The sequence below is a fragment of the Phaethon lepturus genome, unplaced genomic scaffold (genome assembly GCF_000687285.1).
Source record: "Phaethon lepturus isolate BGI_N335 unplaced genomic scaffold, ASM68728v1 scaffold14888, whole genome shotgun sequence".
Lineage (NCBI taxonomy): Eukaryota > Metazoa > Chordata > Aves > Phaethontiformes > Phaethontidae > Phaethon > Phaethon lepturus.
The window spans coordinates 2,915-29,002 of NW_010555606.1; the positions used below are offsets into that span (position 1 = coordinate 2,915).

The 26,088-nt window shown below is 45.1% G+C and overlaps 1 protein-coding gene across 1 annotated transcript; it reads right to left on the bottom strand.

Moving 5' to 3' along the window:
- SCTR (secretin receptor) lies at positions 1–25,898 on the bottom strand. The gene is made up of 14 exons (XM_010292223.1): positions 25,854–25,898; positions 21,806–21,932; positions 17,040–17,150; positions 12,956–13,059; positions 12,595–12,692; positions 11,517–11,649; positions 10,140–10,293; positions 9,991–10,051; positions 9,381–9,450; positions 6,604–6,695; positions 6,370–6,508; positions 6,154–6,195; positions 4,954–5,134; positions 1–11 (listed from the first exon to the last, which is right to left on the bottom strand). The coding sequence occupies exons 1-13, from the start codon at positions 25,896–25,898 to the stop codon at positions 4,958–4,960; spliced, it is 1,353 nt and encodes a 450-aa protein (XP_010290525.1). The 3' UTR covers positions 1–11; positions 4,954–4,957.
- Between the last annotated feature and the right edge of the window lie 190 nt (positions 25,899–26,088).

The following is a 26,088-nucleotide window of genomic DNA, read 5'->3' on the forward strand; positions in this document are numbered from 1 at the left end:
CTTCAGAGTGCCTTCTTAGTGACATTCAAAACTGGAAATCAATTCTGCATGTACTCCCCTTCGTGCTAGTGGAAGGCTGTGCCTCCAGCCCTTTCCCTGAGGAAAGGCAGCCAGAGCCAGATGAAGTCCCAGGCTGGGGCTTCCCAGGCAGTAGACAATGAGCCACTGAGTTCATCCAAGACTTGGGGCAATTGTGAATGATTTTAGGATGCCCTCTGCTAGCTGAAGAAGAGGCCTTGTGTTGAGGGTAGGGAATCCTCTAGGGAAAATGGAGTACCTTTTTTTTCCATCTGGCTTTGTATTGTACTGCTTGACTTAATGCTGGGAGAAGATGCATTTTGATGTCTAAATACTACAGAAGAAGGTTGATTGTCACAGAGACATCCTTATATATAGCAACCTGTGCAGCAATGGGTAACTGTTCATTTTCTGAAACCTGTGGAAGTGTCAAGCAATATTCCTGAAGTTTGTTAAATAAATTTCTTTGAAATAAGATAACTGTAATTTTCACTTTATATTTAGATGTTGGGGTGCAGATTTAAGGGATGAGTGGGGTTTATGTAATCTCCCAGGCGCCAGTTCTGTGTGTTTACCCAGCTAAACCGATGAAGAAACAACTGCTTGGCACTTTGCCGAGCTCTGACCAAGGGAGCCGAGGCTGTTGCACACTCCCCTCTCCTTTCCCCTCCAACGTGTCCCCACCAACCCAAGCAGCCAGCACCGCTTTCTTGTCTTGCAAAACAAGAGGGGCAGTCAGCTGTGCTGCTTCATGGGAATTGGAGATAACCTTGTAGGCTCTTAATGATTTCCTGCTGTTGCATGTGCTCTGTTTACCAGCTAAAGAGCTCTTTCCTGTGTCCTTCACCTCCCTTTTCCCGCACCGCACCCTGCGTCTGAAGCATCCTTGCTTTTTTTCCCCGCTTGGCTTATTTGACCTGCAGAAGTGGTATCTGAGCACAAATGCATTTATAGAGTTTTTCCTCAAGCTCACTGTACTAACAGGTTTAGTTAAATGTCAGGGAAACAAATTTCCAGCTTTACCACTGAATTAAGCTTATGCAATCTCAAGTAAGTTAATTAGCACCTGGTGTTCTGATGGGAGAAGCCATTGGCCTGTCTCAGAGGGTTTAATATCTCTTAAAAGCAGGATAGTGAACATCATTTCTTGTTAAGGAGCTGTTTAGATTTGCTCAATTACTAACTTTAGTTGGAAACCTGTGCACAAACCATTGCTTGTGGCTAAGAATAAGGGAATGCTGGTACAGGGCATGCTAACTAGGGAGATGTCCAGAACTGTTACTGGTATTTTGATTTTTTTTTAAGCCTACAGTACCTTCCTCAGCTGTGCTTGGAGGAGGGACACTGGGTTTGGGGGTTGAGCTTTGCTTGCTTTTGTGAATCAGGGGAAGGTGATTGCAGAAAGATGACTGTCCTCACCTGCCTTCTCTTTACCTCTGCTGGGGCCTGTGGTAAGCAGGTGATGGCCCTTCTAAACCTTCCGCATCAGCTTGCACGTGTAAGAAGGGCCTCTCTCTTTTCTGGGTGAAAGAAGCGTCTGCCCCGGGGGCTGTCCTGGAAGGGGTGTTGGCTGGGTTCCTGGGGCCTCTCACCTTCACCTGGATCCAACCCCCCTGAACCAGCACCCACCCCCCTTCTGAAGCAGTTCACTTCAGCACCCGCTCGCCCAGCGAGGTGTTGCACAACATCGTTATTCACTGCGCAACAATACTGCCTTTGCTGGGAACTTCCTTGTTGCTGTGCTGGGAGAGAAAATCCATTAATCACTTCCTCTTGAATTCAGCCTTAGGTCTTAGACAGCCGATGTTCAGGCTGCTGGAGCCGCTGCCTGCACGGCTGGCTTGCAGGGCTGCAACTGGCTTCGCAGGGGACCTGGAGTGAATGGCCAGAGGCTGTCACCAGAGTCCCAGAACAATAACAACTACTTGTCTGAAAGATGGTACTCAAGTCGTATTTACTGATAACAAACGCCTGCTTTGTTATCGAGGATCAAGTATAGAGAAAGGGAAGTTGGTGAACTCTGAATATGGAGTTTTGTGTTCAGCCTGTGCCGGCAGTTTCAGGCCGCTGACGCTGGAGTCCGCGTGCCTCGCACCCGTTCATCTCCTGCTTTTTGCATTGCTCGCTGAGATTTACTTCCCTGTTCCTCTTTGTCTGCTTTATAAACATGTCAGCTTTCCCAGAGCTAAGTAACTCATTTCTTTAGTATTCTTCAGGACAGTTAATCAAGAGAGATTCCCAGCAGGGAAGGGTGCTTTTGCATCGCCTGTGCAGAAGGTGGGCGAGGTGAGAAGCCATCCCACTGCGGTGGTGTTTGGCAGCAGCTCTCTACCTCCAGGTCACAGCACCGTAAGGCCCTGGGGCCGCCTGCTTCTGGCACCCACCTGAGTGGACTTGCTTTTCCCAAAAAGCCAAGGACTCCAAATGCCAGCTGACATCCGAGGGTTTTTAATGGAGCCTCAGCTCTTCATACAAACCAGGCCATCTCTCGGTGCCTGAAGCAAACGTCTTTTTGGTTATTTCAGGCAGGTGAAATAAAACCAAAATGGCCATGTAAAACAATAACTTATGCTAGAACTTTTTTTTTTTTTTAAATACAAAAACCATCAGAATTTTATTTTGGGGCATGTGATTTGCCCCTGTTTCGGCAGGACTCCTGTACAAATAGGTATCACACTCAGCCTGGGTCCTAGCCTACCTTGTGCCATCAGTGCTGGTCCTAACTACGCGCTGCAGGGCTGAGCTCTTACACTGGCTTGTGGGAGAGCAAATAATTGCATCAGATCTAATTAATTACATGTTATTGTATCTCTGAATCTATATTTCTTCATTTATGCCAAAAGGCGGCACTTGCATTTAAAACAAACAGCTGCTTTGGCTTGACTGATAAACGTTTCATTCTCAGACAGGGAACACACAAGTTGTTTCACTCTTCTTGGTCTTGTTTGTAGGACAGGGAGAAAATGAGGCTAAGGGTTGTATTTTTTTTGTAAGCATCTGACTTGAATGCGCTGGGACAAAGTGAACCCCCGTGAAGGTTGGAGGCTCTGCATGGCTTGGGTAAGTCAGCAAGAAGTGAGATCTTTCACCCAAACGTGCATGAAGAGGCTTTCACTTCTCCCTCGGTCACGAGACTGATCCCGCTTCTGCTCTTCCTTCTACTTGCTTTGGCTGAGTTTTAAAGGACAAAGTCGACTGAAAACCTTGCCATTTCCAAAAAATGTAAGTTTAAAATTAATTCCTGGAAATGCTTGCCAGTTCACTGCTTTATATTTGATTTTTTTTTTTCCTGTTTTTAAAGAGGTTCAACTCTCCTGCTGCTGGGTGACCTGTATCAGCAGGCAAAGCCAACTGGGCAGGGGAGGCCAGAGCGAAGGTGAAACCCTCCCTCTGACCGAGGTGCCCTTCCTTGCCTGGCTGCCATCAGCAACGCCTGCTTCACCAGGGAGGATACAGGCTGTGCAGTCTGTCAGCACCAGCAGAGAAAAAAAAGACATTTTTCCTGAATCTCAGAGTTTGAAACAGTACTAATAGCTAAAAGCACCTGCTTCTGCACAGGTGATTTAACTTTGAAAGCATCCTTTGAATTTCTCTGCATGTTTGCCTTCTGGTAAAATGGCAGAAGTCTACCATGATGGCTTGGTGTGAATAAAAGCTTGTTAGAGCAGTTTTGGCAGAGCGAGGGGTTAATGCCGCTCCATCAGCATTTGACATACCATGCACATTTTGCCAATGTTTTGTAGGTGATCAGGAGGAGGGAGAAGTGTGATAAACGCCACTTGCTTTTTGCTCAGTTATCTTTGCCCTTGAAATAAACCAGGCGAGAATTGTCCCAACTGGGGACATGCAGATACAAAATCAAGTAGGAGGCTTGATTGCATTTGTCAGATGAATTCTTTTATCCCTTTCCCACTCAAACCAGGGAAATTTGCTTAACAATTTTATCCTTAAGAACATAAAGCTGTATTAGAAGCTCAAATACCTTGTGGCAGCATGTTACAGTGTGCAGTCTTTGCAGATTTCTAAAATTTTTCAGATTGTAGACTCTAAACAGGTATTTGCCAGCCACTATGGTGGTGTTTTTCACAAGATACCTTGTACTGTCCAGTTCAGTTGAGTTTTAAATGTCTCAAGGGCTTTCATTGCTTCCCTTCGGAGACTAGCTGGACAAGTCTCTATTGTGTCTTAGAGGTACAGACACAATAGGAAAGAGCCATCTTAGGAAAGTTTTCTTGGCCACCCTTGGAATACGCAATAATGGCTTTTTTACCATTTCCAAAACACACGAAGATCCAAATTAGATCACTGTTATTTCTGAGGTCTCTACTGTTAGAAGAGGCAAAGGGACAAAACTGTCTGAACCTGCCACTGTCACGGGAGCATACCTGAGAAATGGATATGCAGTCAGAGGGGAAACAGGACCTCAGCTGTGCTTTATGTTCTCAGTGTCCATCATCCATCACCACAACAGAACAACCTGAATCTTGATAAATTTTAGGGATGAATTAATTTTTCATTTCAAAGCCATGGGCTGTGTTAAAGAGTGGCACGTAACCTACATCGTACAAAATTGATTGTCCTCCCAGCTTCAGCAGCAGAAGAAATCTAAAGCCCGCTGGCCTGGCTTAGCCTGGAACGTGTTGGAGAGCCACATGGAAGATGAAAGGTCACATTTAATGGTAGAAATAGCAGCTGAAAAATATTGATGCAGAAAGAAACACAAATGACTGTGGCCAGAAACCCAAGGAAGAGCACAATGTTTTGGCCCATTTTGCCTTGCAGAATAACTCTGGTGCTACACAGGATATAAATGAACAGATGTGCTTCAAGAACTGTTGATCTACAGCCAAGTCGCGCTTTTGGATAAAGGCTCCCAGCATGGTCCATGGGACTTAACCATGTGCATCTGAGCATGGAGGTATCCTTCAGGCGTACAGTGTTAAAGCACGCTTGATCTTTGGAGGGTTGCTCTCCTGTGCTCTGGTGGGCTCGACCTCACCATCTGCATCTCCTGAGTTAAGCCACTTCCTCCATTACTCGCTGAGGTACTGAGATGCTGACGCAAGTGTTTGCTTAAATGCCACTGTCTCCATTTTCTCTGAACTTCCAGCTGAACCTAGGTAGAAAGGTCACAGAATACTTGGTTCAGCTAGTTTATCTTGGAGCCCTGCATTGCAGAGAGCACTATAACAGGAAAAGGAGAGTGAGTTACCTGTGCCAAGGTTTGGGTTTGTTTATTTAACCCCCAGTTTAAGGGGTTAGGGTAGGGCCTGTTCCTTGTCACTTATAGTGATACTGTTGTTGCAGCTACACAATTTTCTGTTAACCTGTTTTTCTGTTTAATTGCAGATGAAACTGTTCACAGAGTCTAGCTGGTCTTAGTAAGTGTTTGGTTTAGGTGTTTCCAATATTTTTATTAGTTGTAAAAATGGGACATATTGGCACAAAAAAAAATGCAGATTTTCTTTTCAAAACAACTTTTTCTGAACCCTGTTAAAGGATTTGTCAAAGAATTTCAAACATCTCCTCCATTTCAAAGTGACTTTTTCCTCCAGTGTTAGGCACTGAGGTTGGGGCTTTTTTCCTTTCAATAACCTCAGGATGTCCCAGGTTTGGATAAAGTTTCTCCCCATCTCTACCAGCAGCAGCAGCAGCATTTCAGAGTGCAAGTTCTAGCCCAGAAGCCTGGGAGTTATCATATGACTACAAAGGAAACGGTCCCTCTTCCAAAAGCTTTACCTTATGAGAGTCCTAATAAACTTGGACTGGATACAGCTTCTGATAAATTCCCTCCCAAGGATCAAGCAAAGGAAACAGCCATGGGATGACAGATACATCAGAACCAGTTGATTGTCAGTGTGACCATGTGCGGGATGGTACTCCCACTCTCTGTTCCCAGACAGTAATAATGCTATCATCTGATTTACCAAAGGACTGCAGCAGTTGAGAGGAGAAGTTTGCATCTGACATATAATTACTTAGGTTTGCCAGGTCTAGGAGATATTTCACGAGTGACATTAGGTAGCTGAGAAGAAAACCCTCAGATAAGACATGTAATTCATTGGAGAACATACCCTACTGATTAATGAGGCATGCTTGAGCAATAAAAAAGAATGTTATATACACAAAACTCACCTCACCATTAAGAAAACAATAAAGTACAGCCACGACAAAGCCCTAAAAGATAAAAGAACCGTGGTCACAGAATTAGAACTGCTTTTGAATGGGGATGAGGCATCTCGCGGGAAATCAGACAGCTTGGTTTTGCTGTTGGGACTCTGCTCTGTTGCGGAGTTATATGTTATATCTCTTATTATTATTTTAAAGAAATAATAGCTTGTCAAATGTTACCTGGAATGATCCAAGAGCCAATTCAAAAAACAGCTGAATTTCCATTGTGCCGCTGCTTGCGTCTTCGGGGAAAAAAGCGAAGATGATGTAGTGGACCCCAAAGAGAGGGATGAGGAGGAGCGTTGACTTTGCAAGTCTCCTGAGAATGAAAACAAAGGGGAAAGCCGGTGTAGAAGGAGCAAGAGGAGCTTGGGTGGGCTCATGTGGCATAAAGTCACAATGTAAGAGACATACTTGTATTGATTGAAATCACTGCTCCGTCTTTCAGGCGAGCTGAGCTTCCTCATCAAGATTCTTAAAATGCTGACAAAAAGAATGAAATTAACCTAAAAAAAACGAAAGGAAGGCTGTGAAAAAAACCCACCAACAAAACCAAATGCCCAGTAACCACTCATGTAACTGCCAGGGTATCGGCAGAGCCAATTTGTGGTGTTTTGGCTGAACAGGCAGAATAGAGGGGCTGGGGCTGGCATGCCCGTGTCCCTGTCCCCATCCCAGTCTCTGTCCCTGCCTCTCCAGCCCTCCTGGCCACCCTGGGCTTGGCTGCTGGCTGCTTTCCCCGCGGGTTTGCTGCAGCTTTAATTATGGGGACAATCAGGGTTTATTATCCGGGCAAATCCCCAAAGGGCAGGGAGACGGGGTGCATCAATAGGAGCCCTTCTGGCTGCGGGGTTCAGACAGCCTCTGCGCAGTCTGGCCCCACTTTGGATGCCAGCAAAGGGGCAGCACTGGAGCTAGTGCTTGCTAACTGGGACTGCAAATGCCATTTGTTCCCTGCCAAAAGGCACAGCGTGGTTTGGGATGATGGAGGCGAAGCAGTTAAAAGTGGGGAATAGGAGAGAGTTGACACTGAAGTTCTTTTGCATTTTCCCCCTCTCCAAGGGTGTATATCAGATAAAAATGCTGATCTCCTCCTCAGTTTGGGCTAAGGTGAAGCCAATAGCTGTTCCTGCTCGTTTGACCCTCAGGCAAGGAGTGGGAGTCGCAGGGGAGGCAGAGCTGGCCTGAGCGTGCCTCTCTCCCACTGCCAGCGTGTAGCGCTGGGGAGCGACCTCGGTTTTATCTGCCCTTCGCATCAGGGCTCCTCCTGCATCCACACATCCTGCCGACCGGCACCCACGGCCCTTTTGCAACACCCTGCACCGTGGCAGGCCCTTAACCCTTCCCTATGCCTGGAAACATCATTGCAACAGTGCATCCTCTTCACGGTGGCTTGTAGGTGCCTGTGGGTGTTGGAGCAGGGCTCTGAGGTGGTGGGTTTCCCCAAGAGAAGCGTGTCTGCTGTAGATGGGATAGACCCAGGATGTCCCTGCGTTGCCTAAATTATTGGATGAAGAGAGAGCAACTGTTGCTGCATAGTCTGGGCTGCTGAGGATGTCTGGAGAGGGCTCTGAGTTTGGGGAGGGGTGAGGAAAAGAGCAGAGCTGGCAGGAGCTACAAGTGGGGAACATGAAGGAAAGACTGAAAGATTTTGGGGGCGTTGGGGAGGGAAAGGAGCTTCAGGTCTGGGGATTCTGTGTTTTTTCACCCACTAGGCGAGGCATGAGCAGTGTAAGCTGAGTGGGACTTTTTGCTGATGACAGCTACTGGGGAAGGGGGGACAGGACGGCGAGATTTCTGCTGGGAGGCATTGTGGGTCGGAGCATTCAGCCAAGGAGCACAAAGGAGTTTATCTGCCCTTTGAACCACCAAGGGCTGTGCACCCTGAGGAATAAGGAGATCAGATCTGATTTCTGAAGGACTGGCTGTTTGTTTGTGGCTATGGGCTTGAGAAAAGCCTCTTTTAGGTAAAGAGGCAGAGTCATGCAGGCAGTTCTTGCCTGAAGTGGCTAAGCTAGGTACGATCAAGATTTTGAGGAAACTTGAAGTGAATAGTGGGTGGTGGCTGTCAAAAGATAAGTTTAGATTGTCCTTTTTGCCTTGCAGAATGCCTGGGCCTTGTTTCCATTTAAATATTGCTGAGTGGCTCCTGGAGTGTTAGGGTTGTAAATGCCGTGGCCTCGTTACTAAGTCAATCCTGAATCATTTGTGTGATCTTCTGCTTGTCTCATGGGGGTGAAGAATTGCTCAGTGATCAATGGGAGCAGAACTTTAACCCACCATCTTTGCTGCTTGGGTTTCCAAGAGAGCAAGTGTTGCAGGTTGTGTTTTGCAAACATAATGGCTCCTACCGGCAACACAAAAACCTCAACCCGCTCTTGGGTTCTCACTTAGAGTGTCAGTAGGTCACTTGAGAGTCACTAACAGTTTGCGTGTTTCTGTACTAGGGCTTCAGATGGATCATTGCAGAGTGGGCAGAACAACTGTTTCCAAGAAGCAGCGCCCAGCTCCAGACCCTTGGTACCTAAGGCTCTGAAGGTGGGCACCAGCGAATGCTCAACACTCATAGGTGCTGAGTGTTATATGTACCAAACTGCTCTTGACATCACTACTGCCTTGTACTGGGCAGGTTCACACCGAGTTTCAATGCCAATCCTTATTTCAGTGGGCAGTGCCATAATAGTATAATTGCAGTCCACTAACATACGGCGCGTGCAGCCTGTGAGCTGCTTTCATTGCTGAAAACAAAAGCTAATGGTCGTGTAAGGCAAGTTGTTTTTGGCTTTGCTGAGAGGGGCATTGACCGGGAGACACAAAGGCGATTGTACTGAAATGTACAGCCACCTCGTTTCTCCTCCAGAGCCTTCCTTGGAACAGTCCAAAACAAGCTTCCACAAGCCAGCCAAGTTCATATGAAATCAACAGGATGTGGAAACCTGATCTTCTTCAGGCTTTTGCTTCTTGGGAGGACACTCCATCTTGCCTTGTGAACTTAGCTTCGGGGCATCGGTTACTGACTAAATCCCACTGAGCAGAAGTTGCTTAAGCAGTAATTGATGTGTCACACCAGTTCAGGCACATATCTAAGGTCAGTTCATGAACACAATTCTAAAGCATGTTGAGTAGATGATCTGTGACTTCACAATATTTGAAAATACAGTTTGACTCTGCTTGTCCCAGAAAAGACTTACAAAAATAGACAAAACTACAGGGCCTCTAATGATCCACCAGGTATTGGCATTAGTGTTAATGTCCCAACACCTGTAAAAATAGAAGGGAAGGTGCAGTCAGTTATGAAAACACTGGTGTCTTTTCAAAGAGGTTTAGTCTGTTTTGCACTTTAGATAGGCCCCTATTCCCTTCTTCTATGAAATTTCCTGTTCTCACTTAGCTGTACAACATTTTTGACAGAAAACTGTCCACCCACACGGAGCAAAAGTATATCCTGCCCAAACACTAGAACCACTGTTCAAAATTTTGGAAGGGAGAAGAGAAAGAAACAAAGTTTAACTGATCAGAAAGTCAAATACAGATGCTGAAAACATTGTGCGCTGAATTCATACTTGAAGGCTACCTCCCACCCTTGAAAATGCTCAAATAAAATTTGAAGCTCTTTCTAAGGTTGCTCAGCTGGACCTCTACTCCCACCCATGCTAGGATCCAGGCTTGCACCACAGCAGGGTGGTGGTGGGTTTGCTTGGCTTCCAGCAGTTAGGAATGAGCAGGACACTGTGCAGCAGCCTGCATGGGGGCTGCATGCTCCCCTTGCTGTGCCACCTTCTCCCCGTCCATGCAACTTACCCAATATTTTCATGCAGCTGCCTAGCAGTTGCCCATGCGGCCACAAACACAGTTGGAGCACCTGTGATTGGAAAAGCTAGTTACTGCTCCACAAGTCCATCCAAAGGCAAAACAAACCCAGTTACTCTTACTGAAAGGAGAACCAGTACCCCATCCAAGGGCGATGAACCACCAGAGGAACTTCGTTTCCGAGAAGAAAGAAATAACCAGGAGAGTGTGGAGGTACAGTCCCTCCACAAGGAGCCAGCTGTAGTTAGACATGATGCAATACTGAAAGAAGACCATGGTGAGCTTACACCCAGCCTGAGGAAAGAGAGGATAATTAGCTTCTGCCTGGGTTTGTATCTACCTTCTAACAGAAAGTCTGCTGTAAATAAATCTTGGCAAACAGAGATTTTATAGCAATTAGGGGACTAAACGGGTGGCCTTGAGACAGGCGTTCACATGACAAGAAAGCAGGCCTGGCACTCGTAAATGCATTAATCAACTGCTTCACTAGCAAGAACTGAATGGACATTCAGGTTGGGTTACTGTCTCAGGGGAGTTTCACTATCACTACCTTATTAGTATCAGTAGCACTAATACCACCTTAGAGAAGCACATGAATGTATTTGTCAGTCTTTGTTTCTTAAGAAAAAGAGTCGCTAAAGACAAGTTAAAATTTGCTGAAAATGTTCTTGTTCAGCAACAAAAATCCAGCAAAACTGGGGGGTGGGGGGGGAGTTGTGTGTGTGTAAAAAAACCCAAAGACTTTTTTTTTTTTTAAATTTCCCTCCCTAATTCTTATCTTTTGGTTTAAAACATTGAACCTCATCTCCAGTGCTCACTCACACCCCCATTTTCAAGATATTTTGTTGCCAATAAAAAGAAAAAGGAAAAAACAGTTCAAAATTTGGGAGGTTCCTTTTCCAAGCTCCCTGGGTGCAATCCCATATCTTACTATCAGGTCTCACAATGCAATATAAGTCAGCAATATTTAGCACGTTCTTGTACTTTTCCTGCCAGCCCCACATCTACCAGGATCTAAAACCCATGTAACGATCTCTACCCTGGTGGTGTATCCTGTGTTCACAGCCTGAGACACCCATGTTTAGGCATTTCTGGGTCAATGTGCTGAACTCCTGGTGTCTTCTGTGGCCACCTAGTCAACGCAATCGAGATGATGAATGCAGGTACCTACTTCAGACTGACCCGGATGCTCTCTGCTCCAATACTTGTAAGGGCGTCTATAGCCAGGAGGAACCACACCTGGGTTTCTGTGTATATGCTCCAGCCTGAGCTGCTTTTGCATCCTCATGCAAAATACTCACCCATGCAGAATACTCCCAAACAGGGAAATCTCAGCCAGGAAAAACCAACACGCAGGACTGAGTGACAGAGAAGGGACAGGGCATACCTCTCTTCTCCCATAACCCCGTGTGCTAAATAGAAAGCTGGGATGGAGATTTCCTTCCCTACAGACTAACTACTGCCAGGATCCAACTGGGAAACTGAGGTGTGGAGCAGCCTGGAAGCCAGAGGGTTACCGTGTATGCCCCGCAGTAATTTGTGTCTTCAGATGAAAACAAAATGGCATCCTTGATGAAGTTGGATGAGGCTCGCAAAATGAATGATGTGAAGAGATGCATGTGGATGTAGTTCCTCGTACAGTGAAGTCTTCTGTTACAAAAAGAGAGATCCTGTGAAGTTACATTCCTAGCCAACACAGGTAGCTACCGGCTGTAAACAGCAGGTTTCAATCCTGATTAATGTAAACTGACAAATTAAGAACGCTGTTTTTCTGTCTGTGAAAGGAAGACTAATGCATTTCCCAAGAGGGATATCCTAAAGAAGACCTTGAAAAGCTAAAGTCACATCTGCTCCGCTCAGTTACTGAAACAAGGTGAATATTGCCAGAAGAACTGTGATTTCATGCCAATATGCTTGTTCTAGCCTCCCTCCTCCTTTCTGCAGTAACATGAACCCAAGGTGTTTATCCACACCTGGGTGGATTTATTTGGTTTGCCTGCATAATGCACTTGTGCCTGCAATGTTTTCTGTATTAAATCTCCACGTAACCTGGATCCAAAGGCTGTGCAACCTGGAGACGACTTTGCAAAGTAGTTGGGATTCTTTCTGCCCAGAGGTGCCTCCCTGACACTTACTGTAAGGGAAATTAATTTCACTGAGTAAGGAGCAAAGTACAAATTCCAGGTTATAAGGATGAGGGAAGATAAGCCGACTGTCAGATCACTGCTGTAAACCCACAACACCTCCACAGAAGTCAGTGCAGTGGCACTCAGACCAAAGTTTTAGCCGCAGTCTCAAGTGGGGAAAAGACACTCTGCCAAGGGACACATAAGTCATGGGAAGACCTCAGAAGGGAGGTGGTTCAAAGACCAGTCTGCCAAATATATCCAGCTACATTTTGGAAAGAACAGGAGAGCACATTATGAGAAACAGCCCCAACATTTTCTAGGAGACAAGACTCAGATAATTTTTGTTACTGATTTCTGTGAAGGTTTTCAGGAATACTTCAATTTTTAACTTGCCAACAGAGGATCTGTGTTAGCTGAGGTGACCAGAAGTCCTGGCCAAATGCAAACCAGAGACACTTCTCCTCACCTGAAAGAGGCCAGGACTGCTAAGGCTATTGTTAGCGTCACAAGAGAGGTGCAGTATCCGATGGTGTACATGGTCTTCAGAGTCATGAAATAGGAACGCTGCAGGGGAACATATATTCACATCTTTACCTTTGACTCTCTGGTATAAATCAGCCCACACCAAGAGGTGACTCCTCCTATTTAACAAATAAATTTTCTTGTAAAATCAGTTTTACCCTGAGCAACCCATTCTGATCACTTGGAGGAAGGATTTATGCTGAAAAACACCTGTAAAATCACAGCATCACTCAGTCTCTCCTTAACATGTTCCTCCCCCAGGGCCCCAAAGCAGCAGATGTGTGGTCACAGGCACTCAGACTCACTCTCGCCTCGTTTGTCGTGTCATTGACATTGTAGCCACAAGCAATATCAGGTCTCGGATATGGGTCTGACCAACCCTGACTCGTACAGTTTCGGTAGACAAAACCTGTGTGGTAACAACAAAATAAAAAGACAAAATTAGATGTGATCATTTCCAGTTGTATCTTTGTTCTCCTCGGGGGCCAGTCACCAATGTGTAGGGTTGCTCCAAGAGCAAAGAGAATATTCTGCCCCAGGCAGTGCACTCTGCATAGCTGGAGGTGAAATGCAGCTGAGCTAATTATGTTGATACTTGCCCAGTGTACTTGTGTGGGTCGTAATATTGTTTGCCAACTCAGGGATGACTGTGATGGATGTGTTTTTATTAATTGCAACATAAATAATACTGTTCAGTACATCTGGTGTTTCTTGGCCAGTATTCCGAGATCAGCAAACACTGACTTTTTCAATCACAGATTCGTACTCCATGCAAACCTGATACTTTCCTGAATGGTTCCACCTCCTTACTGTGGTCTGTCATGGTCTGAAGAGAACGTAAAATGTTAGATGGTCACAGATTTTTGGTGAGATTTAAATGAAAACTAAAAGTCTTGTCCCCACAGCCAGGTCTGGGCATTATCTTACACTGTTGATTTCTTTGCTTACTTGCAAATTAAAGGGTAGGATGGGATTCACCTTATTTAAGTTAGACTTCTGAAATCTAAATGCTTGAGTCCAGCTGTGTCCCTCGTGGCTGTCTTTCTAGTCAGTGGAGAAAAAGAGGCATTTGCAGAATTAATCTCATTTTCAGACAGATATCAGCAGAGGGCAGTCTGCCTGACCCGCTCCTGCTGGGATATCTGACTTTTAGACTCCTAAAGCTGAGTGAGATGGATCCCCAGCAAGTTGCACATAGTTGAACAGGACAGGTTTGAACAGATCCATATTCACGTCTGGCACTAAAGTGGAAGTGGGAAGTCTTGCCCTACACATCTTACAATCTCATTGGCAGAAAATAACCCTAACAGGCATGTAGGTTATGCACTGAAGAGAAGAGAAACTTCTACAAAGAAATAAAACCACCGCTCACTCCTAATCACATGAATGTGTCAGGTGGGAGCCACACTTTAGAAACATAGAGTGAAATCCCAGCTTTGCTGCACTAATAGCAATACTAGCAAGGACTTAGAGAGGGCCTGAAATCAGCAGCGCTTCTTAGTAGAAGCCTTGCCAAAAGGCACCATAAAAGTCTATTTTTGGCCACACACTTAGCTATGGGGACTCTAGGGCACCCAGTTCCTGCAAAACATCCCTGCAGTGTTGAAGGAATGGAGAGAGATGCATATGCAGCAGTATTTGGCACTGGTTTATGCTCTTTGGAGCCCTGCGGGGACTGTCAGGACCGAGTCAGGCCTCCTGCTACCTCTCGGCTAGTTCTGGTGACCTGACAGCATGTCTGGACTTGATTTGAACTCACCTCTGTAAAACTGCAAGGCACATCAAGCACGCCGAGATTGCCAAGTGGGAAGAGCTCTGGGTGTGTCAGTATCAGACTATTATCCTGATGCTTTTATGAACATCTTGTTCTGGCTTAGCATCTTTGGAAGGGCCAGGCTTGCTTTTTAAGCTAGGTTTTCTATACCCTGCTGCAGTGCAGCAAAAACAAGAGAAACAGCTCTCCCAAACAGTTCTCCCCAGCCTGTCTTGGCACCCAGCAAGGGAGTGGTATGCTGGCAAATTCTATACTTCAGTTTCAATTATTAAGACACACGTGCTTAACTCAGAGCACAGTGTTGTGCTTGTAAACATGCCTGTAACTGTTTTTTGCTGGAGGATGTTGAAGTGCATCAGCCAAGAAGAGGTGAAGTTCTGTGTTGGTGTGTGCATACAATTGCGTTAGATACAAAGCATGGGAGATATGCAGGGCATAGTATTATATTGATGGACATGAGCATAATTTTAACAACGCTACTTGCTTATGGGTGACACACACACTGGGGAAACTGCAGCATGCCTTGCTGGGAGCAGATTGGGTGTCTGCAGTGTGTCTAATGAGATCAGTGCTTGGTGTTTACTGGTGCATTGGAGGCTGTCGTAGCTGCCTAGGCAAGGGGGAACACTGGCTAAAGGGATGGCTATGGAACTGGGGCCACCAGATGTGGCCTTCTCCTCTGCCTCTGAATCCCCACAGCCATCACACCTTTCCTCATTTCTTGCCTGAGCCACAATGGGCAGGCTTGGATGTGAACTTCAGTTATGTTACTTGGTTCCAGATTATTTTGTTTCTTTGGTCTGTTACGGGAAGGGGCCAGACAGTCTGGGCTGCAAATGCAGGTCTAGATGCCAGCACAAAGAGCAACAGCACGGACACCAGGGTTTGGTCAGAGCTCAGAGCTATCTGTGTCCCTTAACGTATGGGTCTTTGGCATTTGTGGCTGCCCATCTGCTTTGTAAGTGGTGAGGAGAGAAAACCTTTGCTTTTTTTTCAAGCAAACAGATATTTGTTTTTCTTCTGCAAAATTGCTTCAAACAGGATGACTATAGCAGTAATTAAACGCATGAGTCACACGCCAACCGCAGTATAAAATCAGAGAAGAATGTGGCTATGAGAATGAGAAAAAACTATTGCTGACTTTGACCCAAAATGCCAGATGCAGAGACCGCAATAAGATGCAAATGCCAATGGACCATGTCTTGGGCTTCTCTTTTGAACACTGTCACTCTGGTTATTGCTTATCAGAAGTGGTTCAGCTCACAGCTTCTCGATAAGGAGGGCAACTAAAGTTTAAAGCTGTTAGACTATCTCCAAGATAGCGCAATGCACATTTGAGATGTAATTATGACCTTTGGATGTACAAACTCCTGTTTTCCTCCCCAGTACGAAGGCCAGAGGCGGGGAGCAGTTCCCTCTAGTGGCTGTATCAGCAGGGATTTCATTTAATGCATTTAAGGGTCGGTATCACTATGCTGAAGATTTGTGAGCACATGCCAGATGGATGATTTGTTCAGCGATCTGTGTCTTTGTGTAGTTTATCCTTCAGATTATAGGATTCAATGGGCAGCTACTGTTTGTATGTACAGAAAATGGGACAGTGTTTATTTTAATCTGGATGGCTCATGCCTGATTTTATTTAAAAGGCACTAAGTGTTTCTCCTCTAACTTACCTAATCTTTATTAGACAATCTAATATTTCATCTCCCTTTCCTCCTTCCATAAAAAGAATGTCTGCTTTTCTGTCAGTACTGGACCTCACTAATCTGTGTCCTATAACCGAAGAATGCAAAACGTTCTCCCGATTTGAATCATTACCTTGCTAAAGAGAAATGTAAATACATTTCTTGGGCATTGCTGAAAAGTAGAACTGAAAAGAAAGCAGACAGAAACTCCTACTTAATGGCTCATGATTACTGTATATCTATTACTATTTCCAGTATACTGGGAATAAATTTCACTTCATTTCTAGCTTAGAAATCCCAGAGGAAGGACAACAAACATTGCCTGAGCTCATTTCTTTTTGAGTAAGTTTTTCGGTGAGCCATGAAACCTGAGTTCCCATGAATCTGTGCCACTTGTGTGGAGCCTGTCACAGCCAAGGGGTGAACCCCCAGTGCAGATTTCCTCTTGATGGAGGCAAAAAAAAGGATCTTTTCCCCCTACCTGGCTGTCTGTTTTGCCAAAACTTGTATGAATGTAATGTTTTGTCACCATCAAGCTCAGCTGAGATCAGCCACTGGCTCGAAGAGTTATTAGAAGGGGAAAGATGGACAGAAATACATGAACACAGAGTCTGAGTAGAGAAAACTCTTTACTTTAAGAAACCATGATAAAAAACTGCTTTTCAGGATAGCATTTACTTCCCGCACTTTTCTCCACCTGGCTAAGAAAAATAAACATTTAAAAGATTTTGCTACTTTAATTCCAGGCTTTCCCACATTTAGCTTACTGTTGGAAACGGGGCTGCTGAGTGACCATCGATCTTTAAAACAAGCAGGGACACAATTTCACTTCAAGTTCAGACCTGACAGTGGCATCTTTGAAATAAGACATTTAAAAATAAAATAACAATAAAAAACACCTGGGCATGAACAGCATATTTTTAGTGTTACCTTTTTTCCCAGTCAGCATCTGGAAGAATTCAGGGCAGTGAGCGTTGACAGTCTGTCCCACGGCAGATGAAGGCCAGCAGCTCATGTTATCCCACATTCCAGCACATCTGCCTGGGGGGGGCAACAACGAAACACTATGCAGCACCTCCCAGTGACAAAACACCATGGAACTTCTCCCAACAACGCAACACTATGAAACATCTCCAAGCAGCGAAACACCATGCAATGTCTCCCAAGGACCAAGGCAGCTACAGGAACAAAGATGCTCAGTACTCTGAAAAGCAAGCTGGGTAATAGACAGCAAGTCCTGCTGAGTCCTGTCAAGACTTGGATGGGACAGAACTGGTCCTCCTTGCTTCAAACCAGCCCCAGCAAGCTCCAGGCCCATCCCATTCTGGTCCTTGAATCCACGGGTCTCTACTGGCCAGACAAAGAGCAACTTGGGCCATTGCGAATTTTGCATCAGGCCCCTGGCTACTCATCTGTATTCTGGTAACTATTGAATGTCCCCAGAAAGATGAAGGAAACCAGACGTTAATTTTTTAGCTCACTTTTCAGTCTTTCTAAAGCTTCCACTTTGAGTCACCATGACGTTTTCCTTACATGATCCTTTTGTAAACAGAAAAAGATGCAACATGACTAGGAGTTTAAACAGCTTCAGAATGATAGTGGGGAAAGGGCAGAGAGGAACAGTATCCATGTCATCCTCGTACCACCATAAATACTCCTCTGCTTGTTCAACTCTTTCATTATGCCAAGACTGTGCTGGAGTGAATAACTCCAACAGACCACTCGCTGGGCTTGGCTGCGGGTCTCAGTGGCTTTTCTGCTGCAGGAGAGCAAAACTTTGCCAAGTTCTGTCAGTCCCTGGGACTGTAAAGGGAAGATCACCACATTTACAGGCCAGGGCAAGATATGGGTTCACACTAACACGCTGGCACAATCTGCCTGTGCTGTTTTTCTTTCCGAGGCCAGGCCTGACAGTGTGACCTGCCTGTTGGAGGACCCATCTCAGAGGTTGAAGCTGGAGGCCCGCTGGGCCCTCTGCAGGCACAAGCCCGTGGCTCATTCGCCCTCCCTGCACCTTCTGCCACCTTCTGCCACCTTCTGCCACCATCAGCTGCAGGGACTGACCGACGCTGCCCAGATTCACCCCATTTCCCTCGGTTAGGTGCAGGAGGTCCCCTCCTACAGTCAGAGGGTGAGGGGGGCTTTTCCAGCTGCGCCCTCGCCTTGGCCATGTTGCCTTCTGTGAGGAGCGACAGAGAGGCAGCAGAGAGCTGACGGCCAGCGGAGCACAGTGTGACGCTGATCTCAGTCCTGCTTAGGTGTTGGAAGCCGGCGTGGATAAATTTTGGCCTGCAGTGCGGAGCGTTAATAGAGACGACCTCCAGCTGATGCCTCTTGTGCCACAGAGGAACCGCAATCCTGGTCTGTCTTAATTTGCTCGTCTCCTGAAATTGTTCAGGCTGGTTCCCTTCTGCCTCCGCTAACTGTCATTGGTTTTAGCGAAGCCTTGTCTGTGGCTTTTGTAACATGGCAGATTAAAAAGGGGCCACGGGAGCGTGCCAGGACCGCCCTACCCCTGGCAGGCCCTGCCGCGTGCCAAAGGCCCTGCACGCTCTCTGAAAGCGGAGGGGAGGAAGTGCTGAGTGTTCTCTTCAAACGCCTCGTGCTTTTTAAGGCCAGCCTCTATTAGCCTGACAAAAACACGTACATTTCTAGAAATTTATTGATTTCCTCCTGCACAGCGGCCCGAGTGCCTGGAAATACAAAGGTTTTCACAGCCAAGGCACCTCAGCTCTTGTGTCCTCCCTGTGCCAATGTTTATAGGACTTGGTAACCATTTACTTCAAAGCAACAGTTTAACGGCACCTCAGGTGATGTTTATGCCTAGCCGTGCTGCATTTTTTGGGTTATGGATCCTTCATGCCAACACCACTGGCATAAAAACCCCAGATCAGGCTCAGCACACAGATAAACCCAGCAAAATGATGATGTTGGGATGGTCCCGGCCCAGGAGGAGAACACAAGAACCAGCAGAGCCATTCCTCTGGCAGGTAGGCTTCTTGCCTTTTCTCATGGAGCAAAGCCAGTGCCTCCCATTCCAATCTAACTAAAGAGCCTCCTGGGCGGAGGCAGAGCACAGCAGCACCTCCCTGACACCCCTGTGCTCTCGGTGACCTCCCTCAAGTAGGAGACAGAGCATTCCCCCAGCAGCAATACATGGTGTCACCACAACCAGAGGTCCCAGACCTCCAGCAGCCTCTCTTCCCCGCTCCCTGCACCTGAGAGAATTATCCCATATTTGCTCATGCACAAAGAAAAGCATAACCATGACTTGGGTTACATCAATGTGACACTTCTCCGTCTCCAGGCTAATGCTATTAAAAGGGCAGAGTCCCTTTTTCTTTATACCGCAGGAGGATAAGAAACACTTGCTGCTCAGGTGCTTTGTGTCTGATGCACCCGCAACTAAGCCTGTGTGTTTGTGCCGTTTTCACCAAGACGTGAGCACCGCAGCAGAGGTGACACTGTGGAAGGTTGTCCCCTGCTTTGTCCTTCCTCCTGCTTGCACCGGACAAAGCTTCTGGGGTAGGTGCAGGAAGGGCGGGGTATGGCAGGCAACCTACATCCTGCAAAGCTGCCTTCCCCTCTCCCTGCGTGAACCAGCAAGGACATGCACTGAATCCCCAGAGCTTTGTTTGTCTCTTCTTCAAACTGAAGTCCTGTATGGGATTTTCTCCACACAGACCTCAGACATGTAGATAATCAAAGGCTGGAGGTATTTTCAGATGTATTATTTCCCAGAATAGAAGCATTACTCCATAATTTATTAAGGTAACAAACCTTCCTTGAGTAAAGACCAGCAAAAGGAAATTCCTGGTCTCTCTCTTCAGGAACCATTACTTGGGGAAAGATGTGCATCTTACCCTTGTTTATTCTACTGGGGTTTCACTGCCACGAGAAGGTGTGTTTGCAGAGTTAGAGACAGAGAGGGGCTTAGTCACTCTGGCCACTTTCAGCTTAAAGCTTTCTGCTACGTGGGTAGCCCTGAGCCCCCGGCGTATGCCTTGTTTGATCTGACTTTTAGTGTTAAAAGAGTAATTTTGACAGACATCGTAAACGCTTTCTCAAAGATTTAACACAATCGGATACTTTTTACTCCTCTGTAGATTTGGGGAGAGTGGCACAGAGGGTAGAATTATCGTGTTTAAAAATTTTGAGCAACAAAAGGCCTCAGGGGAATTTTTAAGATTTGGATCCAACTTAAGACTAGATTAAGTCTCTGCTGAGGAGCTACTATTTGGCTGAGATGCAACGAGACTGTCTGTAAAACGGTACTGCCTGCTAATGCTAGTGCTGGTCCACACCTGCACGGTCCTGCGAAGTTTAACTTGTTTGCATCTTCGTAGCACTGGTGCAGAGGAAATGCAGAGCTCAACATTAGAACCATGTCACAGAATCAAAGCAGAAAAATAGACAGGTTGTCAAACGACCCTCTTCTTCAGTGAAGGGCACTGGGGAAGGAAACAAACACTACCCATTTATTCATATCATCAAACTTTTTATAGGCAATGAGACAGATCTGTATTCTGGAGCATCTGGCAACCTGCCATAAGGTGCCCTGTCGCTGCTACATGGGCGTAATGGCCTGAAATCGTGCTTACACCCATCAGTCTGCAAGGCTCACAGGGTTAAAACAAAGATGGAGAAAAATGCTAGGCATGCTAAGAAACCAGGCAATAGATCTTCCCTCCAAATCCTGCCTTTGAGCCAGGCCATAGTGAAGCTGTTCTGTGTCTCCAACAGTCTCTGCTAGAGAGGAAGGCTTTGAAACTAAGAAAAAGCCTCAACTCTTGCTCCAGACAGCAGCTTATCTCTGGCCAGTACACCCTGCACACAGCACATCTCATGGGAGCTCCTTCGCTTTCCACACTGGTGGGGACCTTCCCATGTCATGCTCCACACAAGTCACACAGAAACAGTTCAGTCTGCGAGACGCTGTGAAGGACACAAACCCGCCCAGTGGCGATGGCTTGTCATGGACAAAAAATAGTCACGACCGTTGCCTCTATCCAACGTGCACTGTTGGACGGAGATGCTGACCCAGCTGCTCTCTGAAGGAGCTAACGCTCAGTTCAGGAGCAAGCTTCAATAACCTCTCTGAGAGCCCTTGCACATGAACACACTTGCTCAGCTGTGAAAGGAAAGCTGTCTACGTGATGAGGATTCAGTACCCCAAGACCTTCCCAGGCCAAAGAAGTCCTTTATGATGATAAATCTCCTTTGAAATGCAAGAGCTCTGTTACGTGACAGTAAGTTAGAGCAAGGAGGAAGGAGCGAGGACCTTCAGGACATGTGATTTAAATGTTGGCTGATGATATTCATTGACTTTGAAGGCAAATATAGTTAAGTAAATTTGCACTTACTGAGCTGAGTTTATAAAAATATCCTTGTCCAAGATGAGATGAATTCCAAATCTTCTGCAATTTGCAAGATTTTTTTTCTGATACGCTCACTAGTTGTGAAGACTGCAGTTGAGCAGCTGAGTTAGAAGGTTCCTACAACCCTTGCTGTCACAGTAAGGCCAAAATCCCACTCTCGGAGCCTTACAACAGATCTTACCCGTTTCTCTGCTCCTACGTGAGAGATGCATACAAGGCACATGCCTCCTACGGGAAGGAATGTGGGGTTATCTGATTTTGAGGCCACTCAGCTCATCTGAGAGCTGTTTTTATCATGCACATTCATCCAGCCTTTACCTGAGCTCAGGAGCAGATCGTTTTCGGTTGTTCTGTTCTTCGCCTCCAGGGAGAGGGTCTCAGCACAGTTTTCTTCCTCCTTTTTCAGGATGCTCAGGAGGTCGCAGACAGGCGGGACAGCTCTGATCTGCAAATTTTAAAAGCAGTGGAATCACTGTTCCTCTTAAAACTTATGTCCCTTGACGGGATTTACCCTTCTTACGCTCACATTCCTTGTACAATGCTATCAACTGATTGCGGGCAATAATTCCTTGAAATACTGTCAATTTTCCTAATTAAGTCTGCTTTTTTATAGTAGCAGCAGGCAAGCACAGGCTGAGTTTCTGCCTTCTCCCTTTTGCCGACATTATTGTTATTGAGAAAAATATGTTAGTCTGCTAAATTAAGTACATGAGCAGGATGCTCTTCCAAAAGACTGCAGAAACACCCAGAGCACTGCTGGACTCTCCTAGAGCAACAGAGAATTAATTACTCACTCCTGGCAGTGTGAAACCATAGACCTGGCAGGTCATTTTCCCAGGCACAAGTGATCCAGATATGCCCACTGGCTGCAGACCACCCAAGCCTGTTTCACTGCTGCTGGTCAAGAAGCTGCAGGAGCCTGTCTGAAAGCAGAATTTCACCCAAATTTTTGCGAGAACCCAGACGATAATTTGTTCTAAGGTGATTTTCTCACCTTCCCATCTTGCCCCATCCTTCTTTCTCACAAAGCAGTGTGGAAATGTTAGTCTTAACTCAATCCTGATGTAGCAATGAAATGTGTAGTTCATGTAACATCTAGCTGGGCCAAAATGGATGTATAAAACAGCCACCGACCATTAAAATAGCACGTATTAAAAATCATTGTGAAATGATTTGCAGAACGAGGTCCCCATTGTTATGCCTTGCAGTAAAAAAGTACTTTTACTATTTCTATTATTTTACCAGTTTCTATTATTTTTTACAGTTAAAATACTGAATATAAGTGGATTCCCATTATAACAAATTAGATAATTTCTCCCTCATGAACAAAATAAAATGTCTTTATAAATTCCCACTATGGAACTTATATGTGTGTGTGTATATATGTGCATATATACACATATATACACACATATATGTGTGTGTGCATATATACGTATATACATACATAAAGATTAAAAGCAAGTCATCAGCATGTATTATTTCAAAAGTATCAGATAGATAGAACTTTTTATGTACTTTGTGCAGGAAAAGTTAACCCGGCAGCATTATATTACTACTCAACCTGATCAAGCATTGTTGATCACTTTCAGATTAGATTTAGGAAAGAGAATGATCACTGAAAACGTTGTAATGAGAACTATTACTTTTCTACAATTAAATTTTAGCCTAACAGACATAAGAGACTATATTGCTGCTCATTTGGCTGGAAGTATTCTGGGTATTGTTTTTCTGAACAAAGTTTGACTGATCTTTTCAGCAGCGTATCATGCCTCATCTATTTGGTCTGTTGTGTTTAACTTCAGCATCTTTCCCCTTGTCTTTGTGCATCATGAAATAAATAAACTAAAAACCATTTGGTTTTGCATAACGTAATGAATTTTCTGGAATCACACATGCAAAGTATTCAGATGAAATAAATGGTCCTCTGATGCCAGGATTTAAATGCATTTTTGATCCATGTAATCTTTGAAAAAAATATATTTTAAAAATCCATTTAATCTTTGAAAAGATAGAAATATCTGACTGGAGTAACATGTCTAAAGAAATGTAACTGCGTTTAGTAGTTTCAGTTGTTAGCTGAAGACTGAATTTCATAATTTCTAAATATTGACAGATTTTTTAAATGCGCATTATTTATCACTCTATATTATCTATTTGATTACTAATGGTAAAGCAATTTAGTACATTTTCAGAATTCACAAGTACAAATGTGACAGTTAAGACCCACAAGATACTTCTGCTGTAATATTTCTGTCCAAAGTTGCCTTAAAAATATGTTAAAACACAATATTAGTGCTGAGCATTTGAAGTGGCCAACAGAATTGGTCTGGTTTGCATGTGGGTCGTTCAAGACCATACCGAACATATGCAAAAATGAATGGTAGCAATCACGTTAGTAACGAACTCAGAAACAGGAAAATTCTTCATCTTAAATAAGCCTGTACATCTTGTGGGCACCATTTTCTTTTAAGAAATGTGGGTCCTAAGAAATCTTTTGTTCTAAAAAGGGATTTAAAGCCTATGCTGTTTCTTTATGGCTATAATGAGGCCACATGCTTTTAGCACATTCAGCTGTGAAGACCGCCCTGGTGCTCTGATACAGCATTATTTTCTTACATAAAACGTGTTGCTCAAGCAGGAATATGGTGTAGTTAGTGCCTTACAGTTACTGTTTTACCCCACCAAGTGATGTCCACCCTATTCTGATCAGGTAGATACCACTGCCTGGTAATAGACAGGTCGGTAACAGGATTTTAAAACCAGAGAAAGCAGGGATCCTCCAGGTGCTGGTTTAAAGACCTTGTTTTCCACAAATGCTGTCCCTCGGTCGGTCTTTGCCAATGCCGACATCTGACGGGGCAGGCTGGGCACAAGTGGGGCCGTCGCAGGTCCGGCGCGGCTCTGCTGAGCGACGCGAAGTCCTGCTCCCCATGCCCCGGCCGGGGAACCCCGCTCTGCTACTGGCTGCGCTCCGTCTCGCTGGTGTTTACCGTCTGCAACGGGGCGCAAACAGCCTGCACCTTGAAATCAAAGAGGAAAATGGGCTTCTCTACATGTGGTTTCTTCGTCTCTTCCTAAGCAGTTCGCTCAAACAGCTCCCAGCTCCCAGGCTGTCAGATTTTGATGAGGAGGCAAGACATCCTCATATTTTGTTTAGAGAAAATATAAGATAGCAAAACCATTCCAAAGAGAAATAGCTGTAATAACTAGATGTCCAGGAAGGGCAGAAAGCTGCAGTTTGTGGTATTGATAGCAACAGCCAACTATAGTTTTTAACCTGTGAAATGAATGGATCTAAACACTATTTAATATAACTAATACTTGCAGCCACAGAATTCACAGCCATTTAATTTGAAAGTAAGTGGGTTTAGTTTAATGAGAGGATTTAAAGGAGAACAAAAGATGCCTGGCAAAAATCAAAATGGGTATTTTGAAGGATTAGAAAGAGAACAAGTGGAAGGAGATGCTCTCAGTGGAACCCTGAGCAGTGACATCTACTTACATAGTCCTTTAGGTAATACTTAAGCATAAGAAACCAAAATAACAAGAAAACCATCATAGTCACTGTTTTTATTGTGGAAGATGATCAAAAGGCAGAAAAGTTTGCAGATTGCATTCACTCTGCAATTAAAATATCTACATAGACCTCAGGTTTTCTCAGAGTTTGAAACAAATCCTCTGCTGGGGCAAATAGATTGATCTTTCCATTAGTTGCAATGAAACAATGATTTTTTACATTTGCTGAGAATTTGATCCTTTCCCAACTTCTCACACCCAGGCTGGACATATTTCAGTCTTGATTTTATGTGCTTTCAAAATCTGAATAAGCTGAGCAGCACCTGGAGATCACAGCCCAGGTTCAGTTGTCCTTCCCAACCAGTCTGAGCACCCAGAGCTCAGCAGTGACAATCTGCCACATAAATTCCCAGTAAAGTAATAAACCTAAAAGAAAGAAACCAAACTTTGTGGGTCAAACATCGCTTTGCATTCCTTCAATCTGAGTCATCGGAGGCATTGGTAGTGGTAGGCGTTCCCCCTTAGAGGATTGCTTGCTGCTGTAAATTAGCAAAGCTTCTCTAAATGGCATCAACTCTTTCCTCCTTCATCACAGAACCTGCTATGTTTACCAAAGCAGCTGGGTAACACTGCTGTCTTTATATAGGTGGGGAAACTGAGGCATCCAGCATCTAGCCATCTGTCAATCAGTGCAGGAAGCAGCAGAAGCAAGAATAAAATAAAAAAATCTCAGGTCCTACACAGACCTTTTTAAACAAAGACACCATGATTTCATGGAACAGAGGTGCACTTACTCAGACAAAATGTGATTCCATGCAGTTGGGAATAAATAGCTCTGAGCACCTACCAGGACAGCTGAAATCCAGAAGATGATCGCCCAGATGGTCCACATAGTCAATCACAGTCTGTTTCCTTCATCCCTCATGCACCTGAGGCCACTGGGCTGTCTGTATGCTCTCCAGCGTGGCTCCTAGCTCCTTTCACTTCATCCCTTTCCCTCCTCGCTTTTTTTCCTTCTTAGCTTTGACCATCCTTAGCCAATGTTTCTCTCCAGCTTCTGAGCTCTAGAGAGCATCAGCAAT